This window comes from Nuphar pumila, chromosome 8 (genome assembly GCF_984573655.1).
Source record: "Nuphar pumila chromosome 8, dmNupPumi1.hap1.1, whole genome shotgun sequence".
In the NCBI taxonomy this organism is placed as follows: Eukaryota; Viridiplantae; Streptophyta; class Magnoliopsida; order Nymphaeales; family Nymphaeaceae; genus Nuphar; species Nuphar pumila.
The window spans coordinates 120,400,061-120,418,472 of NC_143256.1; the positions used below are offsets into that span (position 1 = coordinate 120,400,061).

At 38.9% G+C, this 18,412-nt stretch overlaps 1 protein-coding gene and 1 long non-coding RNA gene across 2 annotated transcripts; one reads left to right on the forward strand and one right to left on the reverse strand.

Annotated features, from left to right (window-relative positions):
- Window positions 1–7,670: 7,670 nt before the first annotated feature.
- LOC149830435 (uncharacterized) lies at window positions 7,671–10,012 on the reverse strand. The gene is made up of 2 exons (XR_016433664.1): window positions 9,776–10,012; window positions 7,671–7,905 (listed from the first exon to the last, which is right to left on the reverse strand). It is a non-coding gene; the product is annotated as an uncharacterized LOC149830435 (long non-coding RNA).
- Window positions 10,013–14,948: 4,936 nt separating this feature from the next.
- LOC149830436 (uncharacterized) lies at window positions 14,949–17,382 on the forward strand. The gene is made up of 2 exons (XM_090015813.1): window positions 14,949–15,736; window positions 17,130–17,382. Exons 1-2 carry the CDS (start codon window positions 15,047–15,049, stop codon window positions 17,241–17,243), a joined length of 804 nt encoding a protein of 267 aa, XP_089871939.1. The 5' UTR covers window positions 14,949–15,046; the 3' UTR covers window positions 17,244–17,382.
- The last annotated feature ends 1,030 nt before the right edge of the window (window positions 17,383–18,412 follow it).

Here is an 18,412-nt window from a genome sequence, read left to right on the forward strand (position 1 = left end):
TTTAATCTCCTGAACTGTTATAAAGAGAAATAAACAAAGTGATTAATATGGTAACCGAAACTCTCTTTCCCTGAGAGTTGAGACTAATTATGCATTCTCTCTTTTGTGTATTCTCATCCCATCTCTCCTTCAGATATTTTTTTCCCTTTCTACTTTCTAGGGGGCTTTTGCTTGTCACGGAAGAGGGTGCAGCTGCATCTCTTCTGCGGACTCTCCTTCCACTGAAAAGGAACCGACAACCCCCCCCCCCCCCCCAACAGGAACCCTTTCCGCTGAAAATGGGAGTCATCGTAGATTTTGAGCTCCCTTTCCTTGCGGAAAGGGAACCCAATGTTTGTTTTGCCACTGTGGGCCCCACGGAAAGGCATCCACAGGCATGTGTTTTCGCGGAAAGCCTCAGTTTCCGTGACAAGCAAACACCCTCTAGAGAGGTCATCCAGATGACAGGAAAAAGTTTTAGTATAATTAACAGAAAACTAGTTGCACCAAAAATACTTGCGGATATTGGAAGACTCCATGCTGCATAAATAACCCCTAGAGATTTGGTTGACTTTGGAAGGGAAGCATTTGTATGCATGAACCGTACAAAACATTAGTACATTTCAAGTCTAAACCAGAGGATACTTAAGATGGATTGAAGAAGTTGGTCACTATATAGTCAAAATTGGCGACTAGGTACTCGACTTAAAAGGTGTTAAGTACTCGACTTAAAGGGTCCCGACTAGGCGCCACACCAACTAGTCCCTGCCTATGCCCAAGCTTGTCTTTTTTTTCTGGAACACACATATACATGTACTAACTGTAATTTTTTAGATGTATATCTACTCTTTTTCCAAATATTATAATTGTATATTCTCTATTTTTTTTCATATTATGTATATAAGCTACACACGTGTGTGTGTGTGTGCACGCGTGCGTGTTATTGTATACTTGGTAGTCTGTCCAACCCCTGCTTGCCTTCTAAAAAACTCAACGTGATCATCAACATCATAATCATCATTGTCATCATTTTCTTGTCATTGTTACATTTCTCAATACCTTTCTGTTGGTAACTACTACCACCATAATCAAAATCATTTTCTAACCTTCTTTCTCATCACACTATTGTTCAGTAGATCATCACGATCGTCATTTACATCTTACCTTCCATATCCCCCTTGTCACAACCACCATCATCATCCTTACACATCACCATCCCTGTCATTGTTTGTATCACCGTCACTGCCATGAATCGTCATTAGTATCATGACTACAACCAACTGACAACCTCTACTTTTCAGCATGTATTTGGTCATAGGATGGCCCAAAACCTACCCTTTTTGGGCGTTCTGTAGGCAGAGAATGGTTAGAAAGGCAAACTGGAAATCCCTTATGAACCAGGGTAGATGTTGGAAAATGAAAGGGCAATAGGCCCACCAGTGTATGCTAGACGAGGAAGAAAAAAGTTGGAGAGAGAGAGAGAGAGATGTGGATTTTTTTTTGAGAAAAATGGCTCTCACCTAATTTCTAAAACCTATTTTTGGTATTTTTTTTTGAGAAAAATGGCTCTCACCTAATTTCTAAAACCTATTTTTGGTTACCCAAATAGTACTGGGTAACAAACTGAGCTGCTCGAGGCTCTGCTCATGTTTGGTTTGCCAAAGAGCTTGTTCGAACTCATAAAATAGGCTCCGGACCCCAAACATGACCAACTGGCATAGACTTGGCTCAGCTCATACAAGCTCCTTAAGTAATAATAAATATATTTTAGATATATTTTACATCATATAATATAATATAAAGCAAATACTTAAAGCATTTGGCTTGCATGCAATAGATTTGGAGAAAATTTTATTGCTTTCAGCTTTGACACAATGTATGCTTTTGTAATCCTATTACTTTCAGCTCTGAACAATGTATTTTTCTGTACACACGCCAGGTCAATCTTGGCTCGTTTAGCTTGTGCTCATTATGAACTTAAACTTGACTCGTAACAAGAATGAGCAAATCCCAACCTTGAACACTTCAAGCTTGGCTCGTTTTCCAGCCCTACCTCCAAACATGGTTTACAAAGTTCCCTTTCTCATGCTTTTTATCGAAGAATAATTTTATGTTAACTGAAGAAGGTTTGTTAAAATGCTGTCCTAGACATTGTAAAACGCATTTTAAGCGGCATCTATATTCTTACTTCACTATTGTCCCCAGTTTGCAAATTCTTGGCTGACTTTTTTTAGCAGCAACATTTTGCTTGTAGGCATTGTCTATGCCCCAATGGGATGCCACCTTTATTTCAGATTGGGTTGGATATCCAACCGAATAATCTGTTTAGTCAGATTTGTTAAAGTGTGTTCAATCAACAAATGAATCTGGATTCTGTTTTGGGGATCTACATTCAAACCTGAATCTGAGACTGAACAAAATCCCAATCCCCTGGATATCTGAATCTTCTGATATGTAAATATGTATCCGCTTGGTTGTTTTTGCTAGTCGGATCTGGATTTGGTACTATCCCTTTTCAACAGAATCTAAATCCAGTTAACTAGGATTTGATTAAGTTGGATTCTGAATCTGACCCGTTTACATCCTTACATGCGGACTTCCTCATGATTTTCCAATGGAAATCGTCAAGTCTCAGCTGTGCTATAGTGAGGGCCCATAACCCTTGGACCGGGTCTAGTCTAATATAATATGGTTGCCTGCTTCAATAGGAGTCATTGCACCCTAATTTCTCTCCAATTCCTGCAATTAGTTGGCTAGATGATGTCCCTTTGGTTCTGATACCCCAAAACTGTTTTGGAAGCAATAGGTTTCACCACAAACAATTCTTTCCTCATTCAACCTGTTGCATATTGATGGTTGTCTTTGCTCTGTGCCATAGTTATTTTTTTTTTAAAGTCAAGCTAGGGTTAGCTCGACCCCTAGCGGGAGCCCCCGTTTTTACTCTGCACCATAGTTACCAAGATACGAAATGGATACAGGAAGCAATGCGCAAAGCAAAAGTGGGAAAGTGTGTTAAAAATTAAGCAATACAAAGCATGAAGTAGAATTTGTGGAAGCAGTTGTGAAAACGTATGAAAAGTGAAAAAGAAACCGTGCAGGAAGGTGAGGGGAAAACGACTGGGAAACTAGTGAAAAGCAAAAATCACATAATATGAAAACCAAAAAAAAAAAAACAAGAGAAAGGCGGGTGGAAAGCGATAAGAAACGAGGGAATAACAAGTAGGATGCAAGAGGGAAGCAATTTGAGCAGTGTGTTTTCTGTGAAATATGAAGTGCGCTCTCCACAAATAGGAAGAGTGTTTCCCTGCAGTTCTTCCTCTTCGAGATAGGGATGGCAGTGGACCAGGGGGAAATGGGGCCTCGTCCCGTTTGGATCGGGGATGAAGGTTAAAATCAAAACCCGTAAGGGATGAAGGCGGGGATGAACTTACTCTTTCTCCCACCCTGCCTCACCCCATCCTGTTCTATCCCTGACTCCATTAAAAAAATTACTATTATACGACTATATATATTCCTAACCCTAACATAAAACTCTTTCTTGAATCTCTCCTCACTAATGAGCCGCGCGAGCTCCCATTTCTCTCTTCTCTTTCCTCTAACGGCAGAAGGCGACAATGGTAAAAGAATCAGAGAAATAGTGTCCCGCCCCACCTTGCCCCGTTTGGACCATAGACCCTTTGGGTCTGACCCAGACTCTAATCAGGCCTTATTTATCGCCAAACCCTGACTCTATAGGGTTTGGTACGGATTGGGTCTGGGTGAAACCCAAACCATTGACACCCCTAAAATGTAACCGTCACATATTTAATGCGTGGATTAATAATATTTTTTTAAAGCTTTTAAGACAAGAAAACGTGTTGTATTGTTTTCCTAACTGAGTAAGCAATTAGATTATTTTTACCACGTAAAGGTCTTAAAGAAAATATAAATTAGACCAAGCTCGGTCCCACCTTACGAGATGTATGATGCTCACTAGCTGAATAGTATTCTTTACTTTTTTTTTAGACAAAACTTTCTATACTTATTCTTAAAGATGTTATAGCTGCACAGGGCAGTACCTGTGTTTTATGGGGCCTGAGGCGGAGGGAAAAAATGGGCCCCTTATTAATAGTAGGAGTTCCGGGGCAGGGCTTCAAAATTTTTTGAGCCCTTATTAAAAATGGGCTCCTTAATTAAAATAGCCTCCTTATTAATAGTAGGAGTTCGAGAGCAGCGCCTTGGAATTTTTTGAGCCCCTATTAATAGTAGGAGTTTGAGGGCAGGGAGGCCCCTAATGAAAATGGAATCCCTATTAAAAATGGGCTCCTAAATTTTTTTTGGCCCATGGGCCCTGAGGCCCAAGTCTCATTGGCCTCTTGACAGGTCCGGCTCTGTAGCGGCATTCCTGCACAAAATTGATTTTCTTAAGAAACTTCTTAAAAATGACAAAGGTATATTGGATGGATGTACAAGTCTTTTATAATATAAAATTATACATTTTTGTATAATGCCCAAGTCACTCACATGGGAGAGAGTGAGGTTTCCATAAATTACCAAACTCCTTAAATGAGAGAGAGTAAAACAAGAAACGTGAGAGAAGATATAAATAGGTTTCCATAAATTTAAAAGCTACTTAAACAAGAGAGAGAGAGAAAATAGTTATTAATAAATTAACAAAAAAATTCTAAACTTATAAAGAAAGACTCTTCATCTAAGCCTTCCATTGGGAGGGCGGTATTTGCTAGTGTTATATGAAAAATGACTCATCAATGAACTTTCCTTTTTAAGGCCTTTGACATCAATGAAAATGAGATAAAATCAGTTACTCTTTTCCTTTAATCTTGTTTCTCTTTTTTTATTTTCTCTTTTCTTGTATTTTTCGCTTTGTTTTTCTCGATTTTTGTGAATAAGAGTAGTTTTTTCCCTAGTTTATCAAGCCATCTCGACATCAGTACATCATGAATTGTGCACAAAGTTGCCCCCCTGCTCTCACTGTGGTGACTATGTTCACCGAGCACAGAGTTTCCAAAGTGTTCGACGCTAGAACCCACAGACCCTGGTAACTGTAGATGGGCAAATCATCAACTGTTGGGTCGGATGCACGAGCAATCAGTGGCAGGTGTGCGTTAAGGCCAAAAACAGGCTTTAGCCGCAGTCAAAGACAACTGATAAAACACTCAGATCGATGTGGGGCACGCATTCGACGTGCATCAGACATTTTTTCATCCACTGTTACGGGTTTTCGTATATATATATATATATATATATATATATATATAGCTTAGGTGCTTGAACATTATGTTTGTGATACATGTTTGATGGGTTTCTCTGCTCTTTCTGTATTTTTTTTTGCAGTTCCACCCCATCAATGTGTTGGGCATGATCGAAGAATCCACACTTGGATCATGTGTTTTCGATGAAAAAAATGATATTTGAAGCTTTGAAATTGATTTTTTAACCTTATAAAAAAACACCCATGGGTCGGAATTGAACACTTCAAAAGCTGATCCTTATAAAATCAAGTACATAGATCATATCTGTACGGCGAGAATTTAAAAATAAAACACAAAAACCTTAAAAACCCATCAAGTATATATCTCACGCCCCTCTCTCTCTCTCTCAATATAAAACTGTTGGAAGTAGATCCAAATCCAATCTACTGATAACTCTATTTTGTGGGGCTTTTGGATGCACTCATAGATCAACTGTCACCATCAACATCAAGGATCCATGGTGGCATAAGGAAGAAACATCCTCAAGTCTCAAATGAAAAGGAGAAAGAAAAAGAGAAAAAGAAAAGAGAGAGAAAAAATAAAAAAATAAAAAGGGATCAAAGTAGGGAGTTTTTCATATGTTAGAACAAAACACAGGAGGAATCAATAAGGGTTGCAGAGGTGTGAGTGGGGACAAGGAAATTCCCTTTCCCACGTTACTCCCAAGCCCCAAAAGAGTCACACTAAAAGCTACACCCTCTTTTTTTGTGGCCCTTCGTTTTTTTCTTTTGTAAAACGATGGAAAGGAATCCCCCACTAAGGCTTAAGTGAGAAGCTTCAATTTTTCCTTGCGTGTTCGTCTTCTCATCTCTTACCCCCTCTTTCTTCAAGCGAGGATCATGTGCAATGTATACTTTTATTATGCTGCTGCACTTGATTACCCTTCATCATTGCTTGGGCCGCACAGCTGACAGGTTGCATCTCCAAGATGAAGGGTGATCAGGTGCAACGAAGCACTAAAAGTGTGCAATCACATCACACTTGATCATTCCTCTCTCTATACTTCATGCATCGGAAGCTGATGGTCATGCTGAACATGAGCGTTTTTGTTCATGCCGACATCGTGGCCATCCAATTTGCATTTTAAAAAGCTCAAAAGTCAACAAAACCATGTGGCATTCATCCAAATTGCAAACAGACGACCACGATGTCGGCATGAGAAAAACACTCATGTACAGCATGACCTGATGTGCTTCCTCATGCATCTCATGATAACTACAGGGCTGCCACCACAAATGAAAGTTGTCAATGAGTTTGACTTTCACTAGATTCAAGTGTGTATGGGTTGGGATGAGATGAATTTTGGCTTAACTGAATATATATATATATATATATATATATATATATATATATATATATATATATATATATATATATATATATACATAAAAAACCATGCCCAAGATGTCATCCCTTGCGCAAGCCGCAGCATGGCATCTCTTCGGGAAAACAGATCAGGTCATGCTGAACATGAGCGTTTTTGCTCATGCCGATATGGTGGCCGTCTGTTTGCATTTTGGATGAATGCCACGTGGTTTTGTTGGCTTTTTAGCTTTTTAAAATACAAATCGGATGGCCACGATGTCGGCATGAGCAAAAACTCTCATGTTCAGCATGACCTGATCTGCTTCCTCTCTTCGGGGGCAAGAGGTAAGCCCACAGAGTTTTCCGCTGCCAGAACAGTGTTTGTAAACATTGGCTTGCAAGCAATACGTTTAGAGTTCAATTCCTATTACTCCCAGCTTTGAAATAATACAATTATTTTATAAATGAACCAGTTTGAGCTTCAATTAATGAGCTTAAGGTGTAAATACTATTATTTTCAATATAAAAAATAAAATTTATTTATAAATGAGCCCGCTCGAATTTGGCTAGCTCGCCACAATAAATGAGTCAAGCTTGAACATCCTTTCTTATTACCATACTAATATATAATAGATAAACTAATTAATTTTATGAATTTTATAATAAAAATTATGAATCTTAATCATAACTCGAGTTAGATCCAAAGTCTAGTATATAATGTCATAATCCATATCCCACGTTTTCACACTACAACAAAGCAGTAGATTAGCGACGACCACATTCCGTCGCTAATCCGTCGCTAACATGGTTAGCGACGGATTAGCGACAATGAGGCGACAGTATGCTTACGTCGCGAATATTTCGACGCTAACTGGCGACGAAATTATTCCGTCGCCAGGTCCGTCGCTAATTGCGACGGAATAACGAGCGCTATATTCCGTCGCCAATCCGTCGGTACTAAACGACGACCACGGCTTGGCGACGGATTTATTTCCGTCGCTATGCCGTCGCTAGATTAATATAAATAGCGACGGATGGTTCCGTCGCAAACACGAAAAAAAATTAAAAAAATTTTATTTGAAAATTAAATACCGAGCAATTTCTATTTCCTGTACAATTTATATTTCCTGTAAATAAAAAACAAACCACACAAAAAATTTCATATAACAAGAATCTACAACAATTAATCGTTCCACCTTAAAATTAAGAAGTTTAATTATTTACAATTCAACAATTACAATTAGGAAACATAAAAAAAATAGAACTTCTTCAACACAGTCCTCTAATCATCGCCAAGATTTTGTGCGTATTCTTGTTCATTGTCTTTATCTGTCCCTTTAGCTCCACTACGCTGATTATCGCTAGCAGCCTACACAAGAAAAGAACAGTCAGTATTGATAAACAAAATATAATGAAATAAATTACACACTATATGTGATTCTATCATGTGCTCATGTGTGATCTAAGGCAATAAAAAAACTCTATATGTGATTCTATCATGCTCATATATGCTCTAAGGCAGACAAAAAGTTATATATATATGTTATTCTATCATGCTCATATGTGTGCTAAGGCAGTCAAAAAATTGAATATGTGATTATAGCATGTTCATATGTGTTCTAAGGCATCTAGAAAAACTCTATATGTGATTCTACCATGCTCAGATGTGCTTTAAAGCAGGCAAAAAACTATATATGTGATTCGATCATGCTCGTATGTGTGCTAAGGCAGTAAAAAAATTGAATATGTGAATATAGCATGCTCATATGTGCTCTAAGGTAGACAAAGCAAAAAAATTTATATGTGATTCTATCATAAATGATATATAACATGTTCATATGTGTTCTAAGGCAGTAAAAAAACTCTATGTGTTATTATAGCATGTTCATATGTGTGCTAAGGCAGTTAAAAAACTGAATATGTGATTATAATATGCTCATATGTGTTCTTAGGCAGTCAAAAAACTGAATATGTGATTATAGCATGCTCATATGTGTTCTAATGCAGTCAAAAAAACTTTATATGTGATTCTATCATGCTCATATGTGTTCTTAGGCAGGCAAAAAAACTTTATATGTGATTATAGCATGCTCATATGTGCTCTAATGCAATAAAAAAACTCTATATGTTATTATAGCATGCTCATATGTGCTCTAAGGCAGTCAAAAAACTGAATATGTGATTATAACATGCTCATATATGTTCTTAGGCAGTCAAAAAACTGAATATGTGATTATAGCATGCTCATATGTGTTCTAATGCAGTCAAAAAAACTTTATATGTGATTCTATCATGCTCATATGTGCTCTAAGGCAGACAAAAAGTTATATATATATGTGATTCTATCATGCTCATATGTGTGCTAAGGCAGTCAAAAAATTGAATATGTGATTATAGCATGTTCATATGTGTTCTAAGATATCTAGAAAAACTCTATATGTGATTCTACCATGCTCAGATGTGCTTTAAGGCAGGCAAAAAACTATATATGTGATTCGATCATGCTCGTATGTGTGCTAAGGCAGTCAAAAAATTGAATATGTGATTATAGCATGTTCATATGTGTTCTAAGGCATCTAGAAAAACTCTATATGTGATTCTACCATGCTCACATGTGCTTTAAGGCAGGCAAAAAACTATATATGTGATTCGATCATGCTCGTATGTGTGCTAAGGCAGTAAAAAAATTGAATATGTGATTATAGCATGCTCATATGTGCTCTAAGGCAGGCAAAGCAAAAAAATTTATATGTGATTCTATCATAAATGATATATAGCATGTTCATATGTGTTCTAAGGCAGTAAAAAAACTCTATATGTTATTATAGCATGCTCATATGTGTGCTAAGGCAGTCAAAAAAACTGAATATGTGATTATAATATGCTCATATGTGTTCTTAGGCAGTCAAAAAACTATATATGTGATTCTAGCATGCTCATATGTGTTCTAATGCAGTAAAAAAAACTTTATATGTGATTCTATCATGCTCATATGTGTTCTTAGGCAGGCAAAAAAACTTTATATGTGATTATAGCATGCTCATATGTGCTCTAATGCAATAAAAAAACTCTATATTTTATTATAGCATGCTCATATGTGCTCTAAGGCAGTCAAAAAACTGAATATGTGATTATAGCATGCTCATATGTGTTTTTAGGCAGGCAAAAAGTTATATATGTGATTCGATTATGCTCATATGTGTTCTAAGGCAGACAAAAAACTGAATATGTGATTATACCTGAGAGGGACCTGGAATCGAAGTTCCCCTATCCTGAACAGCGGCCTTGATCTCATTTCGGAGAAAGGGGGCGACGGTGTATTGGAAGTAGTTATTCAGTGATTCATTAATGATCTCGCGTACATCATCACTGGAAAGAATAGTCGGCTGCTTGGAGCTTATGTCGGCGCAAGAAGTCGGTGAGCCGTAACTGGAAGAACCAATAACTGGTGAAGTGTTAATATTACTCCCAAACCCGAACATGCGACCTTTTTTGGGTTCACCTGCTGCAGTCACCCATGCTGTAGGATCAAATGATGGATGTTGAGTAGCGTCATCGCCATATCGCTCTACCATCTGTTGCTCATATGCCTCCTACAAAATAATGTTTAAAGTATTCATTAATAATTAATGATAACATTATGATAACTTGCATCTATATTGCAATGATTATTAATAGAATTAATACATACCGTTGTCGTTCTCGCATTCTCTGATACGAAGACTCCCGTGGTCTTCCGTTTATGTGTTTCTACAAACACATCTTTATATGGTACACTGCCTCCTTTTTTCTGCTTCCTGCGAAGTTAAATGACAAAAGATTTAGTACACAAGTTTGCAATAATACTTATAAAAGTAATATTATATATTGATGAGTTACTATTTTCTTTAAGTGGCTCCCAAATGTCTTAGATCCATCTGTGTGTAGATGGGCTTCGAGCATCTTCGATCGATTTTGTGCAGCCTTCGCAGAGCGATTTCTAAATGCATCTCCCGCTCACTTATCGCACATTTCATCCCAGTAATCTCTCCTGATAGTAATAGGACCATGGCCCTTCCACAGTAATGGATCATCTACTACGCCAGATGTTTTTTTTGCTGCAGTCTTCATAGTGTGCAGCATGTCTGCAAATCGATTGGCAGTCACCTTCTGCCACACCTTCCTTGCATCATTTTCTTCCACCGTAGTTGCGAAGCGATTCGAAGCCTATAAATATTTTCAGTCATTCTGTAGACATTGCTTAAATAAATTAACTATGAAACACATTAACTATGAGAAACAACTGTATACCATGAATGAGGACCACAATCTGTCTAACACCTCCTTTGGGTACTCTTTCTATTGAGCAACTGGTCCTGGTAGATATTGAAGAAGTGAAGTCCTAATCTCTCGTACTACTTCTTGTGGCTCAAACCTTGTGCTGCATATGAATTGTTACACAGTAAATATCAATATAAAATATTTAAAAGATATGCAATAATTGAAAACAAAATACTTACGGTCGATTATCGATATACACTATTCGAATGAGTCTTCTTGTGCCAGCCTGAGAAGACCCTGTCGGAATCGACCCCCTGCCGGACACAGCGGGGGGTCGACCCCCAATCCATTTAACGGTGAAATACCTGCGGTTGCTCCGGGCAGCGGCGGCGGCAGCGGCGGCAGCGGAAGGTTGACGGAGATCGCCTCCCGGCGAACGGTGGGGGCCGACAGAGAGGTCGACGGGATGTATAGGGCGGCCGAAGGAAGAGGGCGGCAGGAGGGAGAGGGCGGCGGGCGGGAGCAGCGAAAGGAGAAAGGAAAAAGAGGGCTGGGATTAGGGGTAATGCGACATTTAGCGACGGATTAATTCCGTCGCTACGCCATCGTAATTCAAAAAACGAAAAGGCGACAGAAAATATTCCGTCGCCTAGGCCGTCGCTATGTTGCGACGGAATTTTAGCCGTCGCAATTCCGTCGCTAACTGCCGTATTTATTGCGACAAAATATTCTCTCGCACAATCCGTCGCTACTTAGCGACGAATTTTGCGAGGGAATATAATATGTCGCTAGTTTCGTAAAATTCTACAAATATAGTGACGGATTCATTTCTCTCGTTAATCCGTCGCTAAGTAGCGATGATATAACTCCGTCGCTAAATTCCATCGCTAATCAACTGTTTTTTTGTAGTGTCAGAATAGGAAAAAGTATTGATGTACAGGGTCCCAAATGGCTTACTTAAAAAAAAATCATGTTCTTTGGAAGCTGTGTTTTAGCAAATTCTTAATTGGACTTCCTTATTTACCAAACCCGAATGCTATTGGATTTAATTCAGGTGTGAATGGATCTTTTGACACCAATACCCGATGAATAATGTATCAAATGCAAAATTACCAACATGTCCCCACCATGACGTGTCTATCATGGTCATATCTCATCATGACGTGGCTTATCTATCATGCTGCCAACATGGTCAGCATCACCAACAGACTACTTTATTTTGTCAGATCAAGGGAAAAGATAAGGATTACTTTTAAATTTGTATCAACCATTCCAGCAGTGTCTAAAACAAGCAACCCCAACCAAGAAATCTAGGCAATTTATTGGTCAGTATTAGGGGTGGCAATTTCTGACCCGACCCGCCAACCCGCCTCTTAGGCGGGTTCGGGTTGGGCTTAAGCCAACCCGTTTAATAAACGGGTCGACCCGCTTAACCCGTTTATTAAACAGGTCGGGTTCGGGTTGGGGGTATGCCAACCCGCCAACCCGGCTGACCCGTTTAATAAACGGGTTAGGCTGGTGGGTCAACCCGCCAACCCGTCTGCCAACCCGCCAACCCGTCGGGTCGACCCGCCAACCCGACACAATTGCCACCCCTAGGACTCAGTATCATGTTAATGCCCGGGGCAGGGGTCCTAGCCCGGGAGTTTTACACTGCCTGCACAACCTCGAAGCTATGACAGGTTGAGCCAACGCGATCAGGTTTTTGTGTGGGGTGCAATTTCTTCAGAGTTATAAATTAAAAAAACTCATGTTAATACAAAATAAAAAAATCGAGTAATTTATTAGTTGGTTTGATGTTTAGTTAATGGTCACATAGATACCAATCAGGTTAATGCAAGTTTTTTTTTGTATTATTATTATCTGGTTAATGCAAGAATTTTGGATAATTCAAGAGAAAACCCCTTCATCACGGACAGCACATTGGCTGGTCTCTGGTTTGTAAAACCCTTGAGGTCCCCCTGCCCACTAGAGAGTACACCCAGTTTTGATCTTGTGGCAAGGGACTCCACCAGTGGGTGTCGAACTTGTGACGTCCGGTCAACTTGGGGACATTCACAAGTCGCCCATACCAGATGAGTGGGAGCCCTTGTGGGCTAGGTTAGGTTAATGCAAGATTAACAAAGAAAAAAACTCAAAAAAATTATTTATGGAAGTTGAAGTCTGAAAAAGGCAATCTAAAAGCAAGAAACAAATAATAACAAAGAGTGGAAATTAAAAATGCCCTAACTAAGCATGTTGGTGTATTTTTAATACGGTGGATAGAAGTTTCTGAATAGCTCATGGCAAATGCAAATTAGTAAGAGTTAGACTTGTAATTCTTTTGGAAAGTTATATTTACTAAATAGAGAAGCTCTCCCAAAGGGCCAATATAACGCCAAAGAAACAGTCCTTATCGGGTCCCACTAAGCTGATCAATCGATCATAATGGTTGTCCCATGAGGCCAGCAAATTTGGACAAAAGTAGTTCAATTTGATAACATTGGGTCAAGCTATGACAATATTGTTACTTGAATGTTGTCAGAATCGGATCAGACCTCGAATCGATTCTCAAGAATCGGCCGTTTCTGATCCTAAACTGGATTGCTTAATTTCTAACAATCAAAAGGCACATGTCAAGAAAATATTAAAAAATTTAGTAATTATTTAAAAATAAGCTAAATCAACTCCGTTTAGTTTCGTATCCATTTTTGGCTGATACGATACGAATCGGCCGATTCACAACATTGCAAGCTATGGCAAGATTGTTACTCAAGAGCTACTCCGGGTCCAATGAAATAGCTGGATGGCTAGGTCGAACTATCATAATCAAAGGCTTTTGGGTTTGAATCCCAAGGGACCACAAGGTTAACATTGAAAAAAAACAAATAATGTTTGACAATTTGTATCTAGATTTAGTTGGTTCAGTTCTACACGATTTCAAGTTGCACCCTAGTCATAGTTAAGCTTCTACTCTTGGACTCATTGCAGTAGAAGTTTAAAACAGTAAAATAACGTTAGCCAAATTATCGTGAGAAATCTTTTTTTTTTCGTTTTCTTGACAAAACATTTACAAGGATAAACAAATTACTAAAAGATAACAAAAAATCATATAAAAATGAATAAAAATAAAAGGCTGTTTTTCTCTATATATTGTCCAATAGAAACATAAAATATCATGATAAAATCACAATATTTGTGAAACATAATAATCTCATGACGTTATCAAAATATTATTGAACATTTTAAAAAGCTGACAACTCTTTTTTTTCGAAAATATCATGATATATGCCTGACTACTATGCAAAGCCTTGGCTCACTGAAAAAGACTATATATATATATATATATATATATATATATAGAGAGAGAGAGAGAGAGAGAGAGAGAGAGAGATACTTGATGGGTTTTTAAGGTTTTTGTGTTTTATTTTTAAATTCTCACCGTACAGATATGATCTATGTACTTGATTTTATAAGGATCAGCTTTTGAAGTGTTCAATTCCGACCCATGGGTGGTTTTTTATAAGGTTAAAAAATCAATTTCAAAGCTTCAAATATCATTTTTTTCATCGAAAACACATGATCCAAGTGTGGATTCTTCGATCATGCCCAACACATTGATGGGGTGGAACTGCAAAAAAAAATACAGAAAGAGCAGAGAAACCCATCAAACATGTATCACAAACATAATGTTCAAGCACCTAAGCTCTATATATATATATATATATACGAAAACTCGTAACAGTGGATGAAAAAATGTCTGATACACGTCGAATGCGTGCCCCACATCGATCTGAGTGTTTTATCAGTTGTCTTTGACTGCGGCTAAAGCCTGTTTTTGGCCTTAACGCACACCTGCCACTGATTGCTCGTGCATCCGACCCAACAGTTGATGATTTGCCCATCTACAGTTACAGTGAACGATTTGTTCATCCACTGTTACGGGTTACTATTACTATATATTTAAGGGAAAATGTATGGTATGGCTCGTTCCACCCTCACAAGCTGAATGTCCATAACCTTGTAAAATATCTAACTTGGAATTTCATAGGTGGCCCTCCATATTTGGGTTCACCCAACCGGTAGACCCCACACACGCCGGTTTAGAAACCGGTAGACCCCATTGGTATGAGCCTGTATAGATCGTTCCTTCACATGGCTTCTCATGTTCTCCGTCAAATACCACCACCACCACCACCCTCACAAAACAACACCCTCTAATTCATCCCACCCCCTATTCCACCAGCAGCAGCAGCACCACCACCACCACCATGGCCTATTATCCATCTTCAGATGAGATCGATGTAGATGGGTGGGAACTGCTGGCAGAGGATGGGTTCTTTGATGGTGGGAGAGATTTCATCTCTAGAGAGGTTGGTCTTGATGATAAAGGCCTAGTTGATGTCAATTACTTCATCTACCCTCCTCCTCCTCCAAACACTACTTCCCATCTCATCAAACACTTTGAGGAAAGAGATCTTGATCTCAAGAAGAAGGTTGAAGATGACCAACAGGTCATATTGGAAGAAGAGATCAAGGAGATCCCTGTTGTTGATAGCAGCGTGGTGAAGGAAGAAATCCCTGTTGTTGATAAGGGGGTGGAGGATCCTAAATTCGTCGACATGAAAGCCGCGGCGGCCCTGCCGGAAACCGGCAAGGGGCCTCTGCTTCTTGAGTCCTTCGATGGGAAGGATGAGTTTGAAGATGGTTCTGAGTTGGTTGTTGGGGGCGAGAAAGATGTGGGTGTTGCCAACGATCCATTAGCTGAAGAAGAGAATGGTGATGATGAGGGTTTTAGGATTTGGGGGTGGAGAGTGACGGGAATGGGAGCGCTGTGTTCGTTGGGGATGACCGCTGCCACCATCTGCGTCATAATTCTTGGTCGCCAGAGGCATATGCACCACCACCACCACCAACAGCAGAACCAGAAGCCTCAATTTAATGCCTATGCTGATGACTCGGTTTGTGTCTCTAACCTTCTCCATATTTTGCACAAGGCGTCTTGGTTTGTTCAATTGGGAACATCGTTCCAAGCAATCGGAGGGATCCTTTATATCGGACTATGTGAGTTTTGCCACATGAGTGCTTGGTCATGGAGCATACAAAACTCGCTAGATCAAAAAGAGGGTAAATAATCAATGTGTACATAAAATGCAGCGCTACTGCATCATGCACCCCCCATACAGCAACCCATCTTAGCATTTCTGGAGATGGGTGTGATCTCCATCTTGGAGCAACCCATCTTAGCATTTCTCGAGAATCTCAGACCACATCTAGGACAGCTAAGATTGAACCCATCCTATGTCAGATGTTGGGATCCGTGTACTCCATCTACCATGCATTGGCAGGCTTCCTATTGGTAAAACCCTTAAGCCCCCCCTACCTATTGAGAAACACTCAGCTTCAAACTTACTGAGTTTTGAACTGCGGTTGTCCTGTGTCAGATGACAAACTATGGTCAAGCCTAACATGAAGGAGAGCTCTCATGGGCTGCTCCCAGTTACTTTTGCAAATGGGTTACACATCCATTTTTAAAGTACAATTATTAGATCCATGTTCTGGAAAAATACACCATTGGTGGTATCACCTGATCTCAACCCTGATCGGGACCAATCCCTGCATATTGGAGAACAAGCCTGTATATACAGGACCAAGTTGGTGCAGGAAATTTTCTACAACTGGGTGGACCTGACCTAAATGGTGGCTGCAGTGACGTCTTCCGAACCTGGCAGGTTGCCACACGGCTGGAAATACCCAACTTGGGTAGCCAATCACCTTTGATTCAGTCTCTCTACCTGACCAAACTGTCACTTTTAACCAATGCCACAAAATCTTGCTCTTGGAAAAGGCGGAAAATCTCACAATATTTTGGAAGTTGGAAATTTTGGTCTTTTGAGAAAATGTTGGGAAAATATTGTCATATATATAAATATAAAAAAGATAAAAGATGTTAAAATAAAAATATTAACGATATAAAAATACAGCAAAAAACTATTTTTATCACGAGTATCATGATAAAAACATGACATTTTCAAAGCAACTGATAATTTTGAAATCTATGGCCTCTGTTCCTAGGCAGGTACCTCGTCATAAAAAAGAAAAATCCTGATGAGCATTTGCTTATGAATTGATGATCTATGTAATCGCTTGCTTACCCATTCATTTTCATGTTTTATAGTACAATATCCTAATTTTTTATTAGTTTGCAAGTTGTCCATCTTAATCATAGAGACCTAATTTGGTTTTACGAGCACGTTTAGAGTCCTGAAGTTCTGTTTACTCTAAACATGTGCCCAAAAAATTTAATCTTCTTTTTCTCGGATCCATTTGAATGAATTTACGTTATGTTTGCAGAGGATTAAGCAAGTGGTTCACCATGCCGGTAGATTGAACCAAGCGCTTTCAGCTGCAAGAGTTCCTTTTACAGGTGCACAGATTAGCTTTGGAGGTTACTATAATGGTTTCTGAGATGCAGCTTGATCTAAAATGAGTCTTTAGCATTGTGAATAACATATCTTAGAGTCTGTACATATTTATATATACACGTTAAACTCGAAGGGCATGTTTGCTTTGATCACAGGTAGGAAGAGCAATCACATCTTAACAAGTATAAGCTGTGTGTGTGTGTGTTGGTCACAAGGTCTGTCTTATGACCAAGAATCACAAGATTTAAGGGATGAGCATTCTCGAGTGAGAATCACAATCACAGCTTTGCATTGTCATGTTTGAGCAAACTTGAGAAACTGCTGTGATCGTGATTTGCATTCATAGGATATTGAGAAAATCCAAGAATCACTGGGTGTTGCCAATATACCTGCAATCGTGTTAGATCCACTATAAGAATGTGTTCATGGTAGTGTTGCTTCTTATCCCTTTATGTATGGATTGCATTATATAGGTATTCTTTTGGTGTACATTGCGCCTTGATATGTTAAACTTAAGTAGCTTCACTTTGTAAAAATCTGTGGATGGCCCCTGTGCTACTTTTCTTATTGGTTGTATTCTGTCCTAATCCTACTAAGCATTTCCTAGAAAACAATTCATTAAAAAAAACTATTGAAAGCCCATAAGTGTTCCACTCATCTGGTAGGGGCGACTTGTGAATGTCACCAAGTTGATGGGATGTCACAAGTTCAAAACCCACGGGTAATCAGCATCAAAATTTTAATGATTATGGTTTTGATGAAAAGTCAAACCATCTTCAATTTCATAATGCAATTGAAGCACTCAGAGGTACCTAACAATCCCATGGTACAGAAGTGTTCCTCCAGTGAGTGAGCAAATGAAAGATAGGATAAGTTTAGATGCCAGCCTAATTCATGGATGCATAGGTAAATTCTCCATCTCACACAAGGTTAGGATATGAGTGTGTTTTGGATGAAAGGGTGAGAATTCACATGAGAACTCTTACTGGGCCTCCGGTTTTTTTTTTTTTTTCTGGTTTGGACCTTTAGGGCTTTGTTCAATGAAAACTGTACTCTTTTTATCTTTTGACTTTCATAGCACAATGACAAATAAAGACCTTTTGGATTGTAGAATTTTATTATTATTATTATTTTATAGGCAGTCCAATCAATTAAAAATTCTGCATTTGTATTGTTAATCATCGTAAACCAATCCGATGGTTCTTACTAGTT